Source organism: Phyllobates terribilis, unplaced genomic scaffold (genome assembly GCF_046119375.1).
Source record: "Phyllobates terribilis strain yellow unplaced genomic scaffold, ASM4611937v1 Scaffold_5__5_contigs__length_657084704, whole genome shotgun sequence".
In the NCBI taxonomy this organism is placed as follows: Eukaryota; Metazoa; Chordata; class Amphibia; order Anura; family Dendrobatidae; genus Phyllobates; species Phyllobates terribilis.
In genome coordinates, this window is record NW_027362765.1 from 200,622,376 (window position 1) to 200,639,293 (window position 16,918).

Consider the following 16,918-nt stretch of genomic DNA (forward strand, 5'->3'; position numbering starts at 1 on the left):
GCTTGTCTAATCCTAAACTCAGGAATCCTTATGTCAAGATTGCTGAAATATTACAAGATCCAACACATATCTTATTTAGGTCACCTACACACTTATTAAACATGATGTGTACTTACTGTTTGCTTACATTACCCTGTGCTTTCACACTGCGTTTTGGCACTCGTTCGTTGGTCCCGTTGGGGCTTACGTCCGAACCCTCTGCAAAATGGGATTCAGGCGTATGCACTGACAGGCCCATAGGCTATAATTGTGCCGACAGAGTGAACGTGCGCTGTGTCACGCATAATGTTTGGGCGTGTACGCCTACTGGAGATGGACACCCAGGTGCAGTCTACTGCATAAATTTGCATAAAATAGTCAAAATACTAGTCTAATAATTGAGCACACAGTGTATAGCCCCATCCACACTTCTGATTGGCAGCTTTATATGTACACTGTGCATAGGCAGAAAGCTGTCAATCAGTGGTGGGGGCGGGGTTATACAGAACTCATAAATATGGAGGACTACATGGCAAGAGGTTTACTACTCCTTTCATGATAATCTCCTTCTGATAAAACAGTGATTGTATCAAAACTACAGCAAGCAGCCCAGTAAGTGATGCATCCCGCAGTAAAAACCTGGTGATTCCCTTTAATCTCTTTGGGATATATATGGAGCCTTGCTTTTTAACTTTACTTTTGCTGAACTTCTGTATTTGGATGGGGGTGACCTCGATTCCTAAGGAAGGTATTATTCACAATGGACGAGGAAATATAAAACAAGAAGGCTAGTGTCACATAACAAAAAAGCAGCACTAACTCTTGCACCTTCCTGTTCCTTGTTTGTCTCCAAACTGTAAGTATACACCACACCAAACGGCCACACAGAACTATATACTGTAGGTACACCTCTATTCTTTTCTATTAGGCTCAAATTGCTTTATGTCCCCAGAATAAGGTAGCATTCTGTTCACGAAAAAAAGGACCCTGACAGACACATCATGCCAATATGGAAAAAAAAGTGATCAGTATAATGGATTATAAAGGAACCATCATAGAGCCATAATGTCAGTGTGAACAGAGCCCAAGGCAAAAAGGATTATTCAGAGTGTTTGTAATAATAGATACCCTTGTGACCCTTATGTCAATATGAATATACAAGTACTTTCAAAAGTTTTAGGCAGGTCTGGAAAAATGCTAGGGAGAGTTAGAGTTAATGGTTGGGACTAGCCCAGAGTGGGAGGGGCTAACATGAAGGGACAGAGACAGTTTCCTGTCAGGACGTCAGATAGGGCTTAGGTTGTGCCTGAAGTAGACCTAAGGTATAGACTGTAGCAGTGGCGCAAGACGGGGGTGTCCTGAAGTGAGGAGAGACCAGCACGGTGGTTAGCGTGAACCGAAGTAAAGAGGAAAGTAGAACAGAGGGGTTAATTGGAGACAGGTCCCAGGAGAGAACTCTTAGTAGAATGGCCCCGAGTTTACAACTCAGAGAGGTAATGGGCCAAAATGATGAGAGTGCTCCAGCCATTTTCCGTGAAGACACGGAAACAACGTTGGGAATAGGTCTCTTGCTAACTGGATTGTAGTATTGAACTGGGTGATGTTGATGTAGGGCGGAATAGTGAAGATAGACAACAAGCAAGTACAGAGGAAGGAATTGGGACTGTGTGTGAAAAATGCTCTGTATTAGAAAGGAAAAGTTTATAAAGTAGTGTACCTGCTACCTACGGTATATAACCCCCACCAAGATATCATGTAGTAAAAAAATTATTTTTGACTGGTGGTCTCCCTCATTGAACTGTTTAACATTTGGTTTTGGCCAGCCGAAGTCATCAATATCATGACGCCTGCAAAGGCGTAGCACCCCCATAGCACAAGTCCACACACCCAAACAGGACCCCCACCTTCATGTAATGTGCCGTTGAGCAAGATATGAGTACCTCGCCCACGACTACCGCCCCGCGGCACGGTACAATGATATGAGGAAAAGAACATGTGATCAGAAGTATGATTGAGAGTCCACTTCATTTCTAATGAAGATGTCATTTCATAATTGAATTATTGGGTAGCACAAATCAATAGCAGACTTTATGTGTCCGTCCATGAACATTAGTTAAAAATCAAACTTTAAGTGTATGTTGTGTAGATCAAACTCATGCAGTTACAAGTTAGTACCAATATCAGAAAACTACACAGACAATACAACGGATAGACGTCCTCTTCTGGAGCACAACACATACTAGTCATACACAGAGCAGGCACAGATTACATCCCCCAGGACATTAGCATTTACCTTCCTCCTCATCCACATTTTGCTTCCTCTTTTTCCGGGATTTTGAGGTTTTCTTAGACTTTAGTTCCTGAGCTTCCTGAATCCGTTGATGAACTGCAAGCAGAAATCATCAGTTTAGCTGCTGAACCAAGATCACTGAAACATGAGCCCTAAACCTGACTATTAATCAAGTGACAGGTACCTAGCAGAAGATTAGGGCTGCACAGGATGACAATGCCTCCTGCATCCGCCTGTCCCAAACTACAGATGTTACCGGTGACACGACCCTGACAAATGTGCAGCAAGGAGCAGATTTATCCCATAGTGAATCAGGAACAAACTAAAGCAAAATAGTGTGCCCTCCCGTAATGCTTACATGTTAGCTATCCCCAAAGGGTTACTGACTCTTACTCCAGGCCTGGCCAAATCTTTTGTTTAGGCCCTAGTCTTCAAAAATAAATAACCATTATAATTATTAATTTATTTTTACTATTTTATGGGTTCTATTTTTACAGCATTCATTGTGCTGAATAAGTGACAGGTTAACTTATTTTGCAGGTAACTACAATTACAGTGAAATCAAATTCTTATAGTTTTTTTTAAAGTTTTACTTCTTTTTGTGTTTTTATGTATTATTGCACATTAAATTAATGTTTTGAAGACACTTTTCTGTCAACGGTGCTGTCTGGGCTTTTTTTGCGGGATGCATTTTCATTGATGTTATTTAGTGTTAACTAGGACTTTTTATTCCTTTTTGGGAGTGGGAATAAGCAAATAACAGCAAATCTGGCAATGTTTTCACCGAGCGAGTGGATAATATTAGCATGATCATTTCATAATTTGGGTCATTACAGATAATACAATCTTTCTTTGAATTAAGTATTTTTAATATGTAGTAGGTATAATATTAATAACCTTAGCAAATACCTCCAATTAGAAATGTAGTATAGTTCTTTTGATTCGCTATGTTTCTTTCCTTATGTGCAGGCATTGCAGGACCCGAGGTATCCATGGTTACAACCACTAGCAACTCGCCAACTGTCACTTTATCACTTTATCAGTGGACATAACCATGGATACCTAAGGTCCTGCAATGCCTGCACATGAGGAAAGAGACATAGTGAATCAGAAAAACTATACTACATTTCTAATTGGAGATATTTGCTAATGTTATTATTATTATTATTACACCTACTACATATTGGGATAGGATCTTGGAGATGGGAATACCCCTTTAAGGCAATTTTTACAACTTTTGGCATTGACTATAACCAATAGTGACACCCGGGCATCACACTGATACATGTACCACCCTACAGCTATGTGATAGAAGGACTAGTTTAGGACATGGTTTCAGTCTTGGAATGAAATCATTTCCATTTTCAGATGGAAAAGTTCTTAAAAATGGTGAGGAAATTAAACACAAATTAAGGTTATTTACAAAGACATAATTTTCATTATCCAGTAATTATGTTATCTGGACAAGCCCTTATCCAATTGGTATAAGGTTTGGTTCCTATCACGAATTCTGTCATTTTTAGAAGAAGGAAAGGCTGCACTATTTATTTAGTTTAAAATGATGGACATTTTAATGGGAAAACTAATCAGACCCCATCACAGTCAAAGGAGTTGATCTTTTTCAGATCCTTTTCTTGTAGGAGTTCAGTATTTCTGTTCCTATAAACTAATTATAAACGCAAGTGTAAACTGAGCCGTCAGGTGTCCACTAACTGTTATGTATTTAATATGAATGAAATATGTCCAGGTGATAATCTAAGTCAGGGAAAACATTTTTTTCAATCCTATCACCTAAAGGTACATGAGAAAGATTTCTGTTATCCTTACCTTCTCATCCAAGCTTAGTGCTGGCAAGCAAGGACAAGTTATCATACACACAATAAAAGACATATGACACAATGACCTCTTAAATCCACAAGACAAGACGTCATGCTAAAACTTCACAGCAAAGATTTACAATAGCAGAGACTAATCACTTGCAGGCACAGGCGGGTAGTTTTATTTCCCAAAACTTATGTTACACAAAGTGTTAAATTGCTTATCGATCATGCAAAAGTCTGTGCACCCTTCAGTTACCAAAACAGAATAAATTCTGTAAAATCCTCATACAAATTAGTGATGAAATGGAGAAAAGTTTATTTTTCATTTCCATTATCAACAGAACATTTTGTACATCGACAAAGTAATATGATGACATTTTTACGGTAGGCATTCACCTTAGATGGCTGTCAACCGATCCCCCATATAGATGAATGCTCAGAGGACGGCTTTTCTCCTAACAAAAGGATTGTGCATGCTGAAATTCAAATACATGACCCTTCTTTCCTCCCCAATGTGACATCTCACGTGTATGGCCACCTACAGCAAATGTGAGTATGGGACCCTCATCGGATTCTTGATTTTCTACATGTAAACAATGCAACTCTACATTCTGTTGTAGCTAAGGGACCCAATACACATTAGAAAGCTGTCAGCTATCGTCCTGGATTCCCCCATATAGAGGAGCATTCGGCCGAGCACTCCTGTGATCTCTAGGAGACTCCTTTGACAGCAGTTTATCAGCGCAGAGAACTAAAGGAATCGCCGTCGGAATTCCAAAGTGCCGATCCTGCTCTACCCAGACCAATCAGGGCAGTGTCAGGAGGCCTCCACATACATTAGAGAGTCACCCGATCAACAGAATCACTCGTCAGAATCACTCGTCAGAATCAGTTCTCAGACAGGGTATTTAGGCTCAAACTGACATCATTCTGATGTTTGATTTTGATATCTGATCATGTCCTAAAATGGACACTGTACTACTGATCTGATATTGATGACCTATTTTAAGGATTGGTCTACAATATAAAAGTAGTATAAAAAAAACCTTTTAGGTTATTTAATTGTACTAATTTAAAGCCCCTTTGGCTCAATTAGTTAGTCAATCCCAACACCTTCCTTCATGGGTTTCACACTTGTTTTTAATATTTCTCTTTAGATCTATCCATCTATAGCTCGATGAGTGGTGAACAAAGGTCGTTGTTGGAAATAGAGCTCCGACCTCCGGGATTGTTAACGCTCATGTTTGTTCTGGATACAAAGTTACAGAATAATTACTCTGGTTAAAAATATAAGAGACTATTTGAGTATTCTTGTCTCTTGGTCTTGCCAGCACTCACATTACCGAGGGGAAATGCCACCTAATTGTAGGCTGGTAGCAGAATATGAAGTCAATTGTCTCCCTCTGTAATATTTACCTGTGGGACCATAACATCTCATAGTGGTGGAACTATAGTGGGTGCAGAGGGATCACTCACACCAGGGCTCGGTGCCTAGTCATACAAAGCACATAGCAGGTGGGGGGCCCTGGTACAGATTTTGCATTGAGGCTCAGGATCTTTCAAGTGATACAAGAAGTGATACCTCTGCTTATCGTCGATAGTATGGTGGTCATGTACGCTCTTACAAGGCAAATCCTCATTTCCAAAAGCAAAAGATCACAGTGGAAGTCAATCTTTATTACCATGGGTGTAATCTACAATTGAAGAATCCATTACTTATCAAGCTACACATTCCAGCACTCCTCCCCCTGCAGAGAACCGGCTCTACCTATGACACATGTCCAACTATAACATAGATTTTATCTATGGACACATTCTTTCCCATATTCAGTGCATGTAATATGTAATATAACCTTATATCTCCAAAGAAATTAAGAGCAAAAGCAATAGATAAAGTGAAAAGATGAATACTTACTGTTTTGATCACTGGCTTCTTCCAGATGTCTGTAGATGTAACCTTCCAAGTACGACTGAAACTTTGGAGATGGAGAGAAAAACCCCAAACTTATGGCAATAAGTTCCCATCCTAAGGACAGGCTTCTGTAAGTCATATTGTTGGTGGTCTGTCTCACGAGTTGCATGTACAGTTCATCCCGCAAACCCTGCACCGTCCAACATTTGGTTACCAACACCAAAGCCACCTGATTCCTGTCTGTCCGGCCCTGACGGTCTCCCATGTAAACCTGAACCAGCTTGAACATTTCACAGGCCTCCTTCTTGATGACTCGATTGCTAGTGATCAACATGGGTTTCTTGATGGACCCACCATTCCATGATAACATATTGGAGATTGAGATTCTCCGGCGGAAAATTCCCTGTGTGTGCATATTGAGGTTCTTTGAAGCCCAGTCCGCCATGCTGGTTTGGGAAAGTGGTTTCTTCAGAGTAGTGTAAGGAAACTGGTACCCAGGTCCAAAGGTTGTCGGCCCTCGACCTTCATGTGTAGGATTCCCCTCCAGAGTCCCACTCTGCAATTAGAATAAACTAGCTTAGATAATGAATGCACATTTTCTTCATATGATGAAAAAAAACTCAATATTTTCTACCTTAACTTTGTACAGATACTAATAATATAAATAAAGCCAGGTACTCGTCAGGAGGTTTTCACCAAAGGATTGAATAAGATCAGAGGGGAAATGTGAATAAAACAAAACACAAACTGTTGATGTTCTATATGAATCTAGGAATAGAGGACGCATTTCCAGCAAGCTGCTCACATCCGAGTGGCTGAACAGATTGATTTTAATTATTCAGCACTGCTCGACTCTATCGCATGTAAGTGTTATTGTAAAATATAAAAAAGTCAATGTGCACTTTTTAGTACAGTAAATTAAGCACTGATAAATAACTAACATCAGTTCTTTGTGGATTTGACCCATTAGGTATAGGACCAGAGGACCAAACATTGGAACTTAGGGAGTATTTGCCTATTTTAGAGTGGAGTCACAACCAAAACACTGATAGGCCTGTTTCTCAAGTCCTAATATTTCCAGTACTAGAAAAACCAGTACCAGAGATGTCCGTGTGCACCTGTGTGGCATACGTTTGGCAACCGTGAACCGTATCAGCATCACACGTATCCGAGCCTAGGAACCAGCGGTACAGTTAGCACTGTTCCAAGCGCCGGGTGCTGAAGGCAGCTCTCATCATTGTCCTCTGCTTGCGCTGCGATCAGCACCACCAGGGAACAAAGTTGAAAGTTGTATTCTGCCCCCGCTGTGTCCAGCAAATGTTAAAATAAGAATAAAATAAAAAACACATTATACTCATCTGTCCGATATACTGTCCCACACTGTAATCCATCTGACTGACAATTCGGCTTAAAGCAACCGCATACGCTGAGGAGCAAAGGTAAATGACTCACTACAGCGAGTGGGCCGCTGACCTGCGCTGAGCTCAGTGAGCGGTGTCCTGTCACTCAATGAGCTCAGCACAGGTCAGGGGTCATTCTCCTCGGCTCCTTAGCGCATGCTGTCGGTCGCTTGAAGCCACCGCAGACACTGATGCAGAATTGTCGGTCAGATGGATTACAGCGTGGGACAGTATGTCGGAAAGGTGAGTATTAAGGTTGTTTTTTACTTTATTTTTTTTTTATAGGGGACAATGGCTTTAGGGAATTAGGTGTGAAGGAGAGTTTAATGTGTTTATTTTATTCTTATTTTTACACTTGCTGGACACAGCGGGGGCAGAATATAACTCTCAACTTTGTCCCTTGCTGGCGCTGATCGCAGAGCAAGCAGGGGACAATGATGAGAGATTACTCTAGCACTTGGACCCTGGGAACAGCGCTAACTGTACTGCTGATTCCCAGGCTCTGGTACATGTCACACGGATGACACACGGATGTCATCCGTGTGTCATCAGTGTGAGACATTTTGCAGACCGTGCAGCGTGAAAAAAAACTGACATGTCAGCGTGTTTTGCCCACAGACATACGGTCCATGGAAACCCACTGACATGTGCGCAGACCCATTCATTTGAATGAGTCTACATGTGTAAGTGTCTCCAGTACGTGTGAAAACTGGCATCACACGTACTGGAAACACTGACATGTGATAGAGGCCTTACATATAGAAAAACTTTAAAGGCATTCATTGTCAAGTGTTTCTTGTGGCATTTTGGTGTCCTTTTATCACATTTTTTTTTTCTTTAAACAGTGTTTCTTTTTCCCAAAAAAGCATCATGCTATAATTTCTTGGCCCATTTACACGGGTTGATGTCAGGTCAGTACCAAGCGCCATCAACTATATTCAAGTCATTCGCTGCTCATTTACTGGCCTGTTTAGGCAGGCGAACTTGCGGTAATGGGAACAGAACAATCACTAATGGTGTTTTCATACTATGCTTTGTTCCATGCGCTGATGGGGCCATTGACTAGAATGGTGCAGAAAGAGTAAACGTGCGCACTGACATACATCATTTTCGGACATATACGCCTATTGGAGGCGGATACTCAGACGCAGTCTACTACGTCTGTGTTTCCGCTTTCAGTAGGTGTATATGTCCGAAAATTACTTTCACTGTCGACACCGTTATAGTCTATGGCCCCATCGGCACATACGCCCGAATACCCTTTTGCAGGGGGGGGGGGGTTCGGATGTAAGCCCCAATGAGACCACTGATCGTGGGGAAGAAAGCTGTGTGAAAAGGCCCTAATACGATGGTTCTGTGGCCATACCCAGTTCATGTTATTGGCAGCACATCACACGGGCAATTATCTAATGGCAACCATGAATTTTAGACGTGCAGAAAAATCAAATCAACTCATGATAAGCATTTTGCTCTTGCATCGGGGAATTTTTGACATGTTCACACTGGCAGATAATTGGGAGAGTTCCTGTTAACAATCATTCTCCAACTATCAGCTCATGTTATGAAGAACGGAAAAGGTCTCAAAAGAGCTTGTTGAAAACGCAATAGTGAAAAAAAAAATGTTGTTTATTTTTACAATCAAAAAAGTATGTTCAAAGGAGGCCTTAAAATAATTTTCTAGGACTATGATGGCCTCTATGCTAAGGGGACTGACTTCAGTCACCCCCCGATCAGCTGAGTGTCACGTTTCCTTCAGGGTGCTGTCCATCTTCTAGTGGCGGTGTCGAGTACCGCAGCTCACTCCCATGAATTGTACGGAGGTACAGTACCAGACACAGTAATACTGAAGAACCCATTCAATCACTTTGTTGGCAGGGGACCCAAGTGTCTGACCTCCACTTCTCTTAAACTAATAGGTTTTCAATAAACCAAAAAAACAACAGCCACATTGCAGTCCCCGAAAAAAATATCTTGTCGCCTAATATGGGACAGATTTTTAGGCATGCTCTGTTATCTGTGCAGAGAGGGGGAGGAGGTGATCTGTGACCATCACCTATTGTGAATGGTGGATCCTTTGCTACCAATATAATGTTATTGTTCATTTTAATCCTAATCTGTGATGATAATGAAATGCAGCCTATTATGAGGTGCAGTGATTAGAGTGAAATCTGCAAGATTGTGTAAAATATTAATAAGTGAGACATGTAAAATCTGTTTTAACATACGGGATGTCTAATATATAGTGACATAAAATACCAGGGTTGTCTAAACAAATGGTAATACAGGATTTATTTTATCAGCCAAAGTGACAGGAGGGATAAGTCGCCACAAGGTGGATGATGACTTTTTAGATGACAATACGAATCAAGGACTATAATGTCATAACAAGACGTGATAAGAAGTAAATGCTGGCCGTGAGGCAGGACAGGGAGCCTGACTACGGAAGTGCGGCACACAGCCCAGGGACTGGAAGCCATGCGGAAGGTCACTCTGAACTCCAGCTTATCATGACTGTAGCTCACACAATGTGCATTAATCGTTATAATCGTTGAAGGAGTATCATTTTTAAGATTCCAGTTTGCTGTTTGATTTGAAATTTGTTCACATACAGAACGTGTGTCTAAGGCCTCATTCACACATGAATATTTGGTCAGCATTTTTATTCAGTGTTTGAAGAAAAAACTATAATTGAAAGATTGACACCTGTTCAGTGTTTTGTAGACACTCCTGGTTTTGGATTACAAATACTGATGAAATACTGATCAAAAATACTGATGTGTGAATGATGCCTAATTAGGAAAAAAAATATTAAACAATACTGTTAACATTTTTTTTTATTATCTGACACTTAAAATCCTGCGTAGTTTTGTATGTGACATCAACATTGCACATAAATTCTGATTTCAGCTACAAGCTAGCCACTGATAACCGGCTTAACTTGCACATCCGGTAGAGCCAAATCTGACGGTGACTTTAACAAATCGTGAAATCCAATAATGTTTTACCTTGAAATATGTGGCATGTCCCTCCGGGTATGGAAAGTTAATGACCACACCTAAAGACAACTGCTCCATGAAACAAGTTCAGCCACTCAGACTATGAAACTGCATGTTATACCACCAACCACACTCTATGACTGACAGTAAGGGATTAGTCAGTTGGACGTATAAATTGGAACCAGATCTGAATGCAGGGCACGGACTGGCCAGCGGCCATCACAACCAGAACGTCACAGCTGCATAGAAATACATGAAGCTGTCACACCCGGGTCGGGAGAGCCGCCAGCCAGTCCATGCACTGCGTTCCGATTTATACGTCCATCCATGCTCATGTCCAACAAGGTTGGCACCTATCCACAAGTTTCTGGACAATCTGTGAGACAATAAGGTACTTTCATCCAGTCTTCTTAAAAAAAATGCATTTTTGATTGTTTTTATGAAGTTGGAAGATTTGGTACAAATTATTGAGATTATGCACAGAAAACGTCAGCACTCGGAATAACTTGAGTGTCATATGCTGACCTATATTCATTGCAACCTATCCATGTATCAAGAAGATGTCCAACGTAAATATTTAGTCCATCTGGACCTTGGTTATGGCCTCGTGCTATGTGGAGTAGTGTGCAAGACAAGTGCTGACAACGCTATGCTTAGGATCAACATCCTACCTCTGCGCACTACCAAATGTCAAGAGTGCCCTTTCTACTGGTAAATGCTACTAATGTGTTCCTATCAGTATTGTAGGTTGTAGACAAGTATCACTTCTAATGTATATGATCTAGTATGGTATTCCAAACCTCTGTTTTTTGTGACCTTTAGAGAACTTGTCCAAAAATGAAAATAAAAAGCGGGTGGCAACCATGTTTTCTTTCTGTTTACTTTGTTGGTTTACCCCTTTATTTAGTCTATTACAGCATACCCTCAATTATGTATCACTAGACCTTATTTTATACCTATTATTGGGTATTTTCTCGGTTGAGCCTATTAGATTTATATAATGGTGTTCGATTTCCAATGGCCAATTCTTTTCTTTTCTGGATGTAAAGCCACCGCCAGAGGAGTCTGGCAGTGACTCTCTCATATGAGTTCTCCTGGAAAGATAGCTATCCAATGTGTATGGGGGGGCTTTAGTCTTAAATATTATGACCTAAGTACATGTTGGTTAGCATCTGCAAGCACTCTGTGGCTGGTGCACGGTGTAAAAAGGGGAAAAGCCTCTAGCTGGTACTGTAGGGGGTATATTAAGACTGGCAGTACACATCTCTGCTCTTTCAAAAAGAGGTTCTGCAGTAGGTTAAGTGTGTAGTGTTAAAAATATTGTACACCCAATACCTCCTTCTGATTACTGTTCTCATGGAGACCTTGTGTAGATTCAATAGAGCAAATACAATATTACCAATACCTTATCTGACTTGAATACTAGCAATTATGTGGGTATATGGGATCATCTAAGCACTTGATTTTTAGGAACTCTTACAAGATCTCCATGACAAAACTGATCAGAATATGAAGTGTCACCAAAACCTGGTAGTTTACAACAAATGCTTCAGGCCTGTAACCTCAAGCAATCTTTACCAAGACAGAATCCCATGATAGAGGATATAAAATATGTATACCAAGTCAAATGAGTGAAGGAGGTGCTTCATATTTTTTTGTTCTTTTTTGTATTTTCTTAATTGCTCAAGTATTTATGTATTAAGTAAAATAAAATACCTGTGATACCGTCCTTGTGGATTCAGTTGAGAGTAAACTTATCTGGCTTGTGACTTTCTTCTCCACAAAGTCCATCTTCTCATAGGTCCGTTTCTGTCGTACCACTTCTGGCTGAGTATTTGTTTCTCCTTTACAATCTCTCACTTCAGATCCAAGTCTATACAAAGACCTACTGCTTGATGTGAGGTCATCCCTTGACCCTCTGCCCATGCAGTTTTTTAAGGAGTCAGTCTGAAAACGCACCTTGTTATTGTCTGGGGCAATGTTTTCTATCATGTCCGTGTCCAGGCTAGTCTTACTGCCCCTTACTGGAGTCGTTCTGCAGACTACTGACCTCATTTCTGCAATTAGTTTATCATTTAGTGCATTGAGTTCACTGCTGCTGCCGACTGAACCAGGCCTTGCCTGAGCTGTGCCTTGTCTTCTACCTTTCCTTTTTCTCAAGCTAGGAGAGGGGCCTGTGGAATAACCGGAGTCCTGTTGGCTTACCACCGTTGGGTAGTCTTGGGGAAGACTGTTTTGCCTGTTATGGTGAGCCTCCATGTTCTTGAGAACATTAGCTTCCAAGACTCTCCAAGAATGTTTAAAGCTATCTTTTAAGGCCATTGGACCAGGCTGCTGTTTAGGATGGGCATCAAGAGATCCAGTAGGAGAAATAGTCTGTTTAGAGGATTGATCAACATTGACCATGTGCTTTATATACTCCCTGCCGGCTGGGCTGTATTCTGTAGCAGAAGGGTTCCTCTTGTGTTTATTTGGATGACCTGGGTAGGGCAGAAGTTTGGGAGTCTGTGAATGGTTCTGAAGACTATTACTTGGGGACAAAGGCGGTGAAAGCGACTGTACAGTCATACTCTCAAAGTCCATCTCTGCAGGAGGCTCATCATAAATTGGAGATTCTAAAGACGGCTCATCATATATAGGTGGTGGGGAGCCATACCTGGGGGAGGAAGGCTGTAGTGTCCCAGTAGGAGTCCTCTGTGGAGTTTGACAAGTGGCCCCATTAGTCAAGACAAGACAGAATCCACCATTGTCTGTTTTCTTTACTTGCATTGATTGTTTTGTATCAATTCCAGGTTTTGCTTGCACAGAAGTTGGCAGAACATGAGCATATCCAGAAGCTCGGCCTAAAGAATTTTTTGGGTTGCTACTTTGAAGAGGTGTACAGGGTGGAGATACTGGTACTTGTCTTAAACTATTCACTTTCACTAGCATGGCTGCCTTAGTTCCAGGAACAGGTTGCCACCTGAAAAAATAGGCAAAAACACAGAATTAAGAAAATGAAAGGGAAATCTAATTCCATCATTTAAATGTTAATGGTTAAATGATGATAATACACGATTCTCCCTCAAGTTATTCTGATACGTTTTTACAAACATTAGGCATTTAACTAAATCACAAAATAAAAGACCTATAAAACATATTACAGCTTGTAATACAATACTCAGCAATCAGATTTTCTATAGTTAAAGGAGCAAACTTTACAAGGGAATATAAGTAACAAAGTGATACAGTTCATATCTATATATATCATTCATAACACAAAGATTATACTCTGTTCCATCGTAAAACCACAGGAGACATGAGGGTCACTGAACTGGTGAAATCAGGAAAGCTATGGAGAGACTTCTGATGTCAGAACAGCTCTGAAGGAGTCCTTCACACTCGGCCTCTGTGTATCCGCTGTCAGATTATGACAACAATGGGATTCTTGTACTGTTCCCAACTCAATTCTCACACAATTGCCTGGCAGAAGCTGAGCTGGGTGGAACCACCCTAATGTGGACAACAGGAAATAGTAGCCTGATAAATGGCGCTGGCTTTAAGGCCGACAATCACGCTTTTGTTATGATAAATTTCTGTTAATACCATTGACAATAAGGGAAACAGAGGGGGTGACAACACTGGTAGCTGAAAGTACGGTAGTTCATAAAACAGGCTACATTATTATGAAATAACCTCCGGTGTTTGTACCAATCATGATATGATATGATTCAATTATATAATTTATTCAGGAATAGTAAATATTCATTGTGCACCAGGCATTATGGCCCCAGTATAACTCACAATAAATTTCACTTGTGCATCTTTATGTCTAATTATGAATGCTCATTATGGATTCAACTACTGTCCAACTTCCCCCGAGGTGTACCTGGGTCCCAATGCAAAACGTGACACTATCTACAAAACGTCCTATACCTACGCCGCCGCCCCTGCCAGTCTTCCCTGCTGCTTTGTAACAGTGATTGGTCAATGCCCTCACCGAAGCTTAGGCCTCTATGGTCCATTTAGACAGACATGACTTTAGCCCCCTAACGAGTGATTATTAACTATATACAAGATGACTGGTACTCGTTAATCATTTTTTTTTGTTCTGTCCTCATTTTATTTATTTATTTTACTCACTTATATAGCGCCATTAATTCCACAGCACTTTACAGACATTATCATCTCTGTCCCCATTGGGGCTCACAATCTAAATTCCCTATCGGTATGTTCTGACGAACAATTTTGCTCATACGTTGAGGAGTGTTGGACCTTTAGATTCATAGACAGAGAGACCCCTTAGATTTCCTAACAACACATTCACTTAAAGTTCATTTACGCAAACCGACCATGGCACGATTGGTGGTTTATACTAGCAGACCAAAGCAATGTGCACTGAGCGATTTATTCTAGATAGCTCAGATAGGCTGCCATGGTTCTCGGCAGTGTGAGTCCTGTTAACACTGTTGAAAACTATGATCTTTGTGCTGCGCAATACATCATTTCATCCGATGAATGAGAGTTTTGCTCATTCATCAAATGATCGGCAGCCTGTTTACACCAATTCTCATTCACAATTATCTTGCAATTTTCAGTAAAGGAGGAGCAAGCAAAATAATGTAAGATGGTAATGATACAGGCAAGTAGTCGACAAAGAGCTAAAGAAGAAAGAAAAGACAAACAGCTAAGAAAACATTAATCGGATCACGAGAGGGCCACATAGCAGCAGAAGGTAACCCAAGCAGGAAAAGGAGTGGAGAAGGAGAGAAATTACATAAGAAAACAAAAAAAGAGACTAAGATGGAATTGAGGAACAGAGTGAATGTTTATAATCCATCAGCTCCTCCTCCATCCAAATCAGTTTTTCACCAACGTACTGCATTTATCAGAAAATAGACTGTATTAACCAAGCTTTACTTCATCTGTGAATCATTTCAGAAAGAAAGTGCCCATTGTTGTCCCCTTCAGAAAAGCATTAGAGAGATTAGCAGGCCTGCTGTGGTCGGTAAGTGAAGCCGATGACCTCTAGTTTTCATTCAGTCATCATGTTCTCCTCACATTTTCCAGACAAAAAAGGAGGACACTTTCTATACGCACCCTGTTTTATCTAATGTACAGCAAAGCAAAAATACACAAATGTTGTAAGTTGTGCCTGGTTTCAACAAAAAGGATCTCCAGTGATCTATGTCGCTAGATCTGTATCATATTCACTCCTTTGGGAGGAGGAATAGTGAACTATTCACAGCCGGAGGATCATCATATACTATTTGTTGGTCTGACACAATCTATAGAAGAAATTCTATGAAATATATTTGTTCTTGGTCCACTGATCCAACCTTTTTGGAATTATGATCTGATGCCATGCTTGAGGCTAAAATGTTTTAGAGGATATCCAATTCCTGAATATAATCACCCTCGTCAAAAATAACAAATGAGAAATAACCTCTTCCAAAATAAAATGTTTAACTATATCCGAGAATTTCTCAATTAGATATACAATGGGATTGAGTGGCAATGAATAATCCAGTCTAGATTTTATATAGGCCAGCATTTCCTTCCAAAGTAGCCCTGTATGTGAACAGGATCAAAACATATAAAGAAGACCATCAAAGTCAACATATGCAAGGAGTTTGTATGTTCTCCCAGTGTTTGCGTGGGTTTTCTCCGGGTTCTCCGGTTTCCTCCCACACTCCAAAGACATACTGATAGGGAATCTAGATTGTGAGCCCCAATGGAGACAGCGATGAGAATATTTGTAAAGCGCTGTGGAATTAATGGCGCTATACAAGTCAGTAATATAAATAAATAAGGAGCCTCTGGAACCAAAAATTTGGTACAGCCTGAAAAATCAGAACATCCAGTGCTATACATAAAAGAGGAAGAGCAATGCAATCTTTTGTAACTGGGAAGCCAAAAAATATAGAGAAATTAGGAACCACAAAGCCACTCTTACACTTAGATATTGTGAAATTGAGGAGTTATGCCATTCTTATCCATGGGGGTACAACTATTGAGACAACCAACAATCCAGAAAACAAGGTTTATGGCTACTCTCCATCATCGATTTTGAAAGATAAAGAAGAGGTTGAGCTAATTTGGGAGTTTTTTACAAGTGGTTTTCTTATGGCATAGTGGATATTATAGCAGTATGCCATCACTTTATAAGAGGAGTTATAGCTTGAAATTCCCACAGATCCAAAAAATTAAGGGACCACAACTCTTAACACTGCATTTCCTTCTTCACTGCTTTCCCTTCAACCAAGACGTTCAGGGAATTGCGGACAGATCAATTCCCTTATATTATTTGGTGCCATTATATTATTTTCCTGCCATTTTCACCTTAGGGGGTGAGTCCTAATTTGATGCAAATGTGTAAACACTTGCAAAACTCAAGTATTTTTTTTACCAGCAAGAAAATGTCCACAAAATAATTTTTTTTCTAAATGTGTCTGAACAAGTTTTCAAAAGGTGTACAAGTCCGGACTGTTATGATCTGCAACAAGTACTAAGGAAAGATAGGGGAAAACTGTCCCTACAGT

General features: G+C 40.5%; 1 protein-coding gene across 2 annotated transcripts in view; it reads right to left on the minus strand.

Annotated features, from left to right (window-relative positions):
- LOC141272710 (rho GTPase-activating protein 39-like) overlaps positions 1-16,918 on the minus strand; it is an 83,257-nt gene that overhangs the window by 27,306 nt on the left and 39,033 nt on the right. The window contains exons 3-5 of one of the 2 annotated variants that reach the window (XM_073683701.1): positions 12,114-13,359; positions 6,005-6,557; positions 2,273-2,365 (exon numbers count right to left, since the gene is read on the minus strand). In XM_073683701.1, the coding sequence (XP_073539802.1) occupies positions 2,273-2,365; positions 6,005-6,557; positions 12,114-13,359 (1,892 nt within the window). The remainder of the gene's footprint in view (positions 1-2,272; positions 2,366-6,004; positions 6,558-12,113; positions 13,360-16,918) is intronic. The other variant, XM_073683702.1, reaches the window with a different exon arrangement.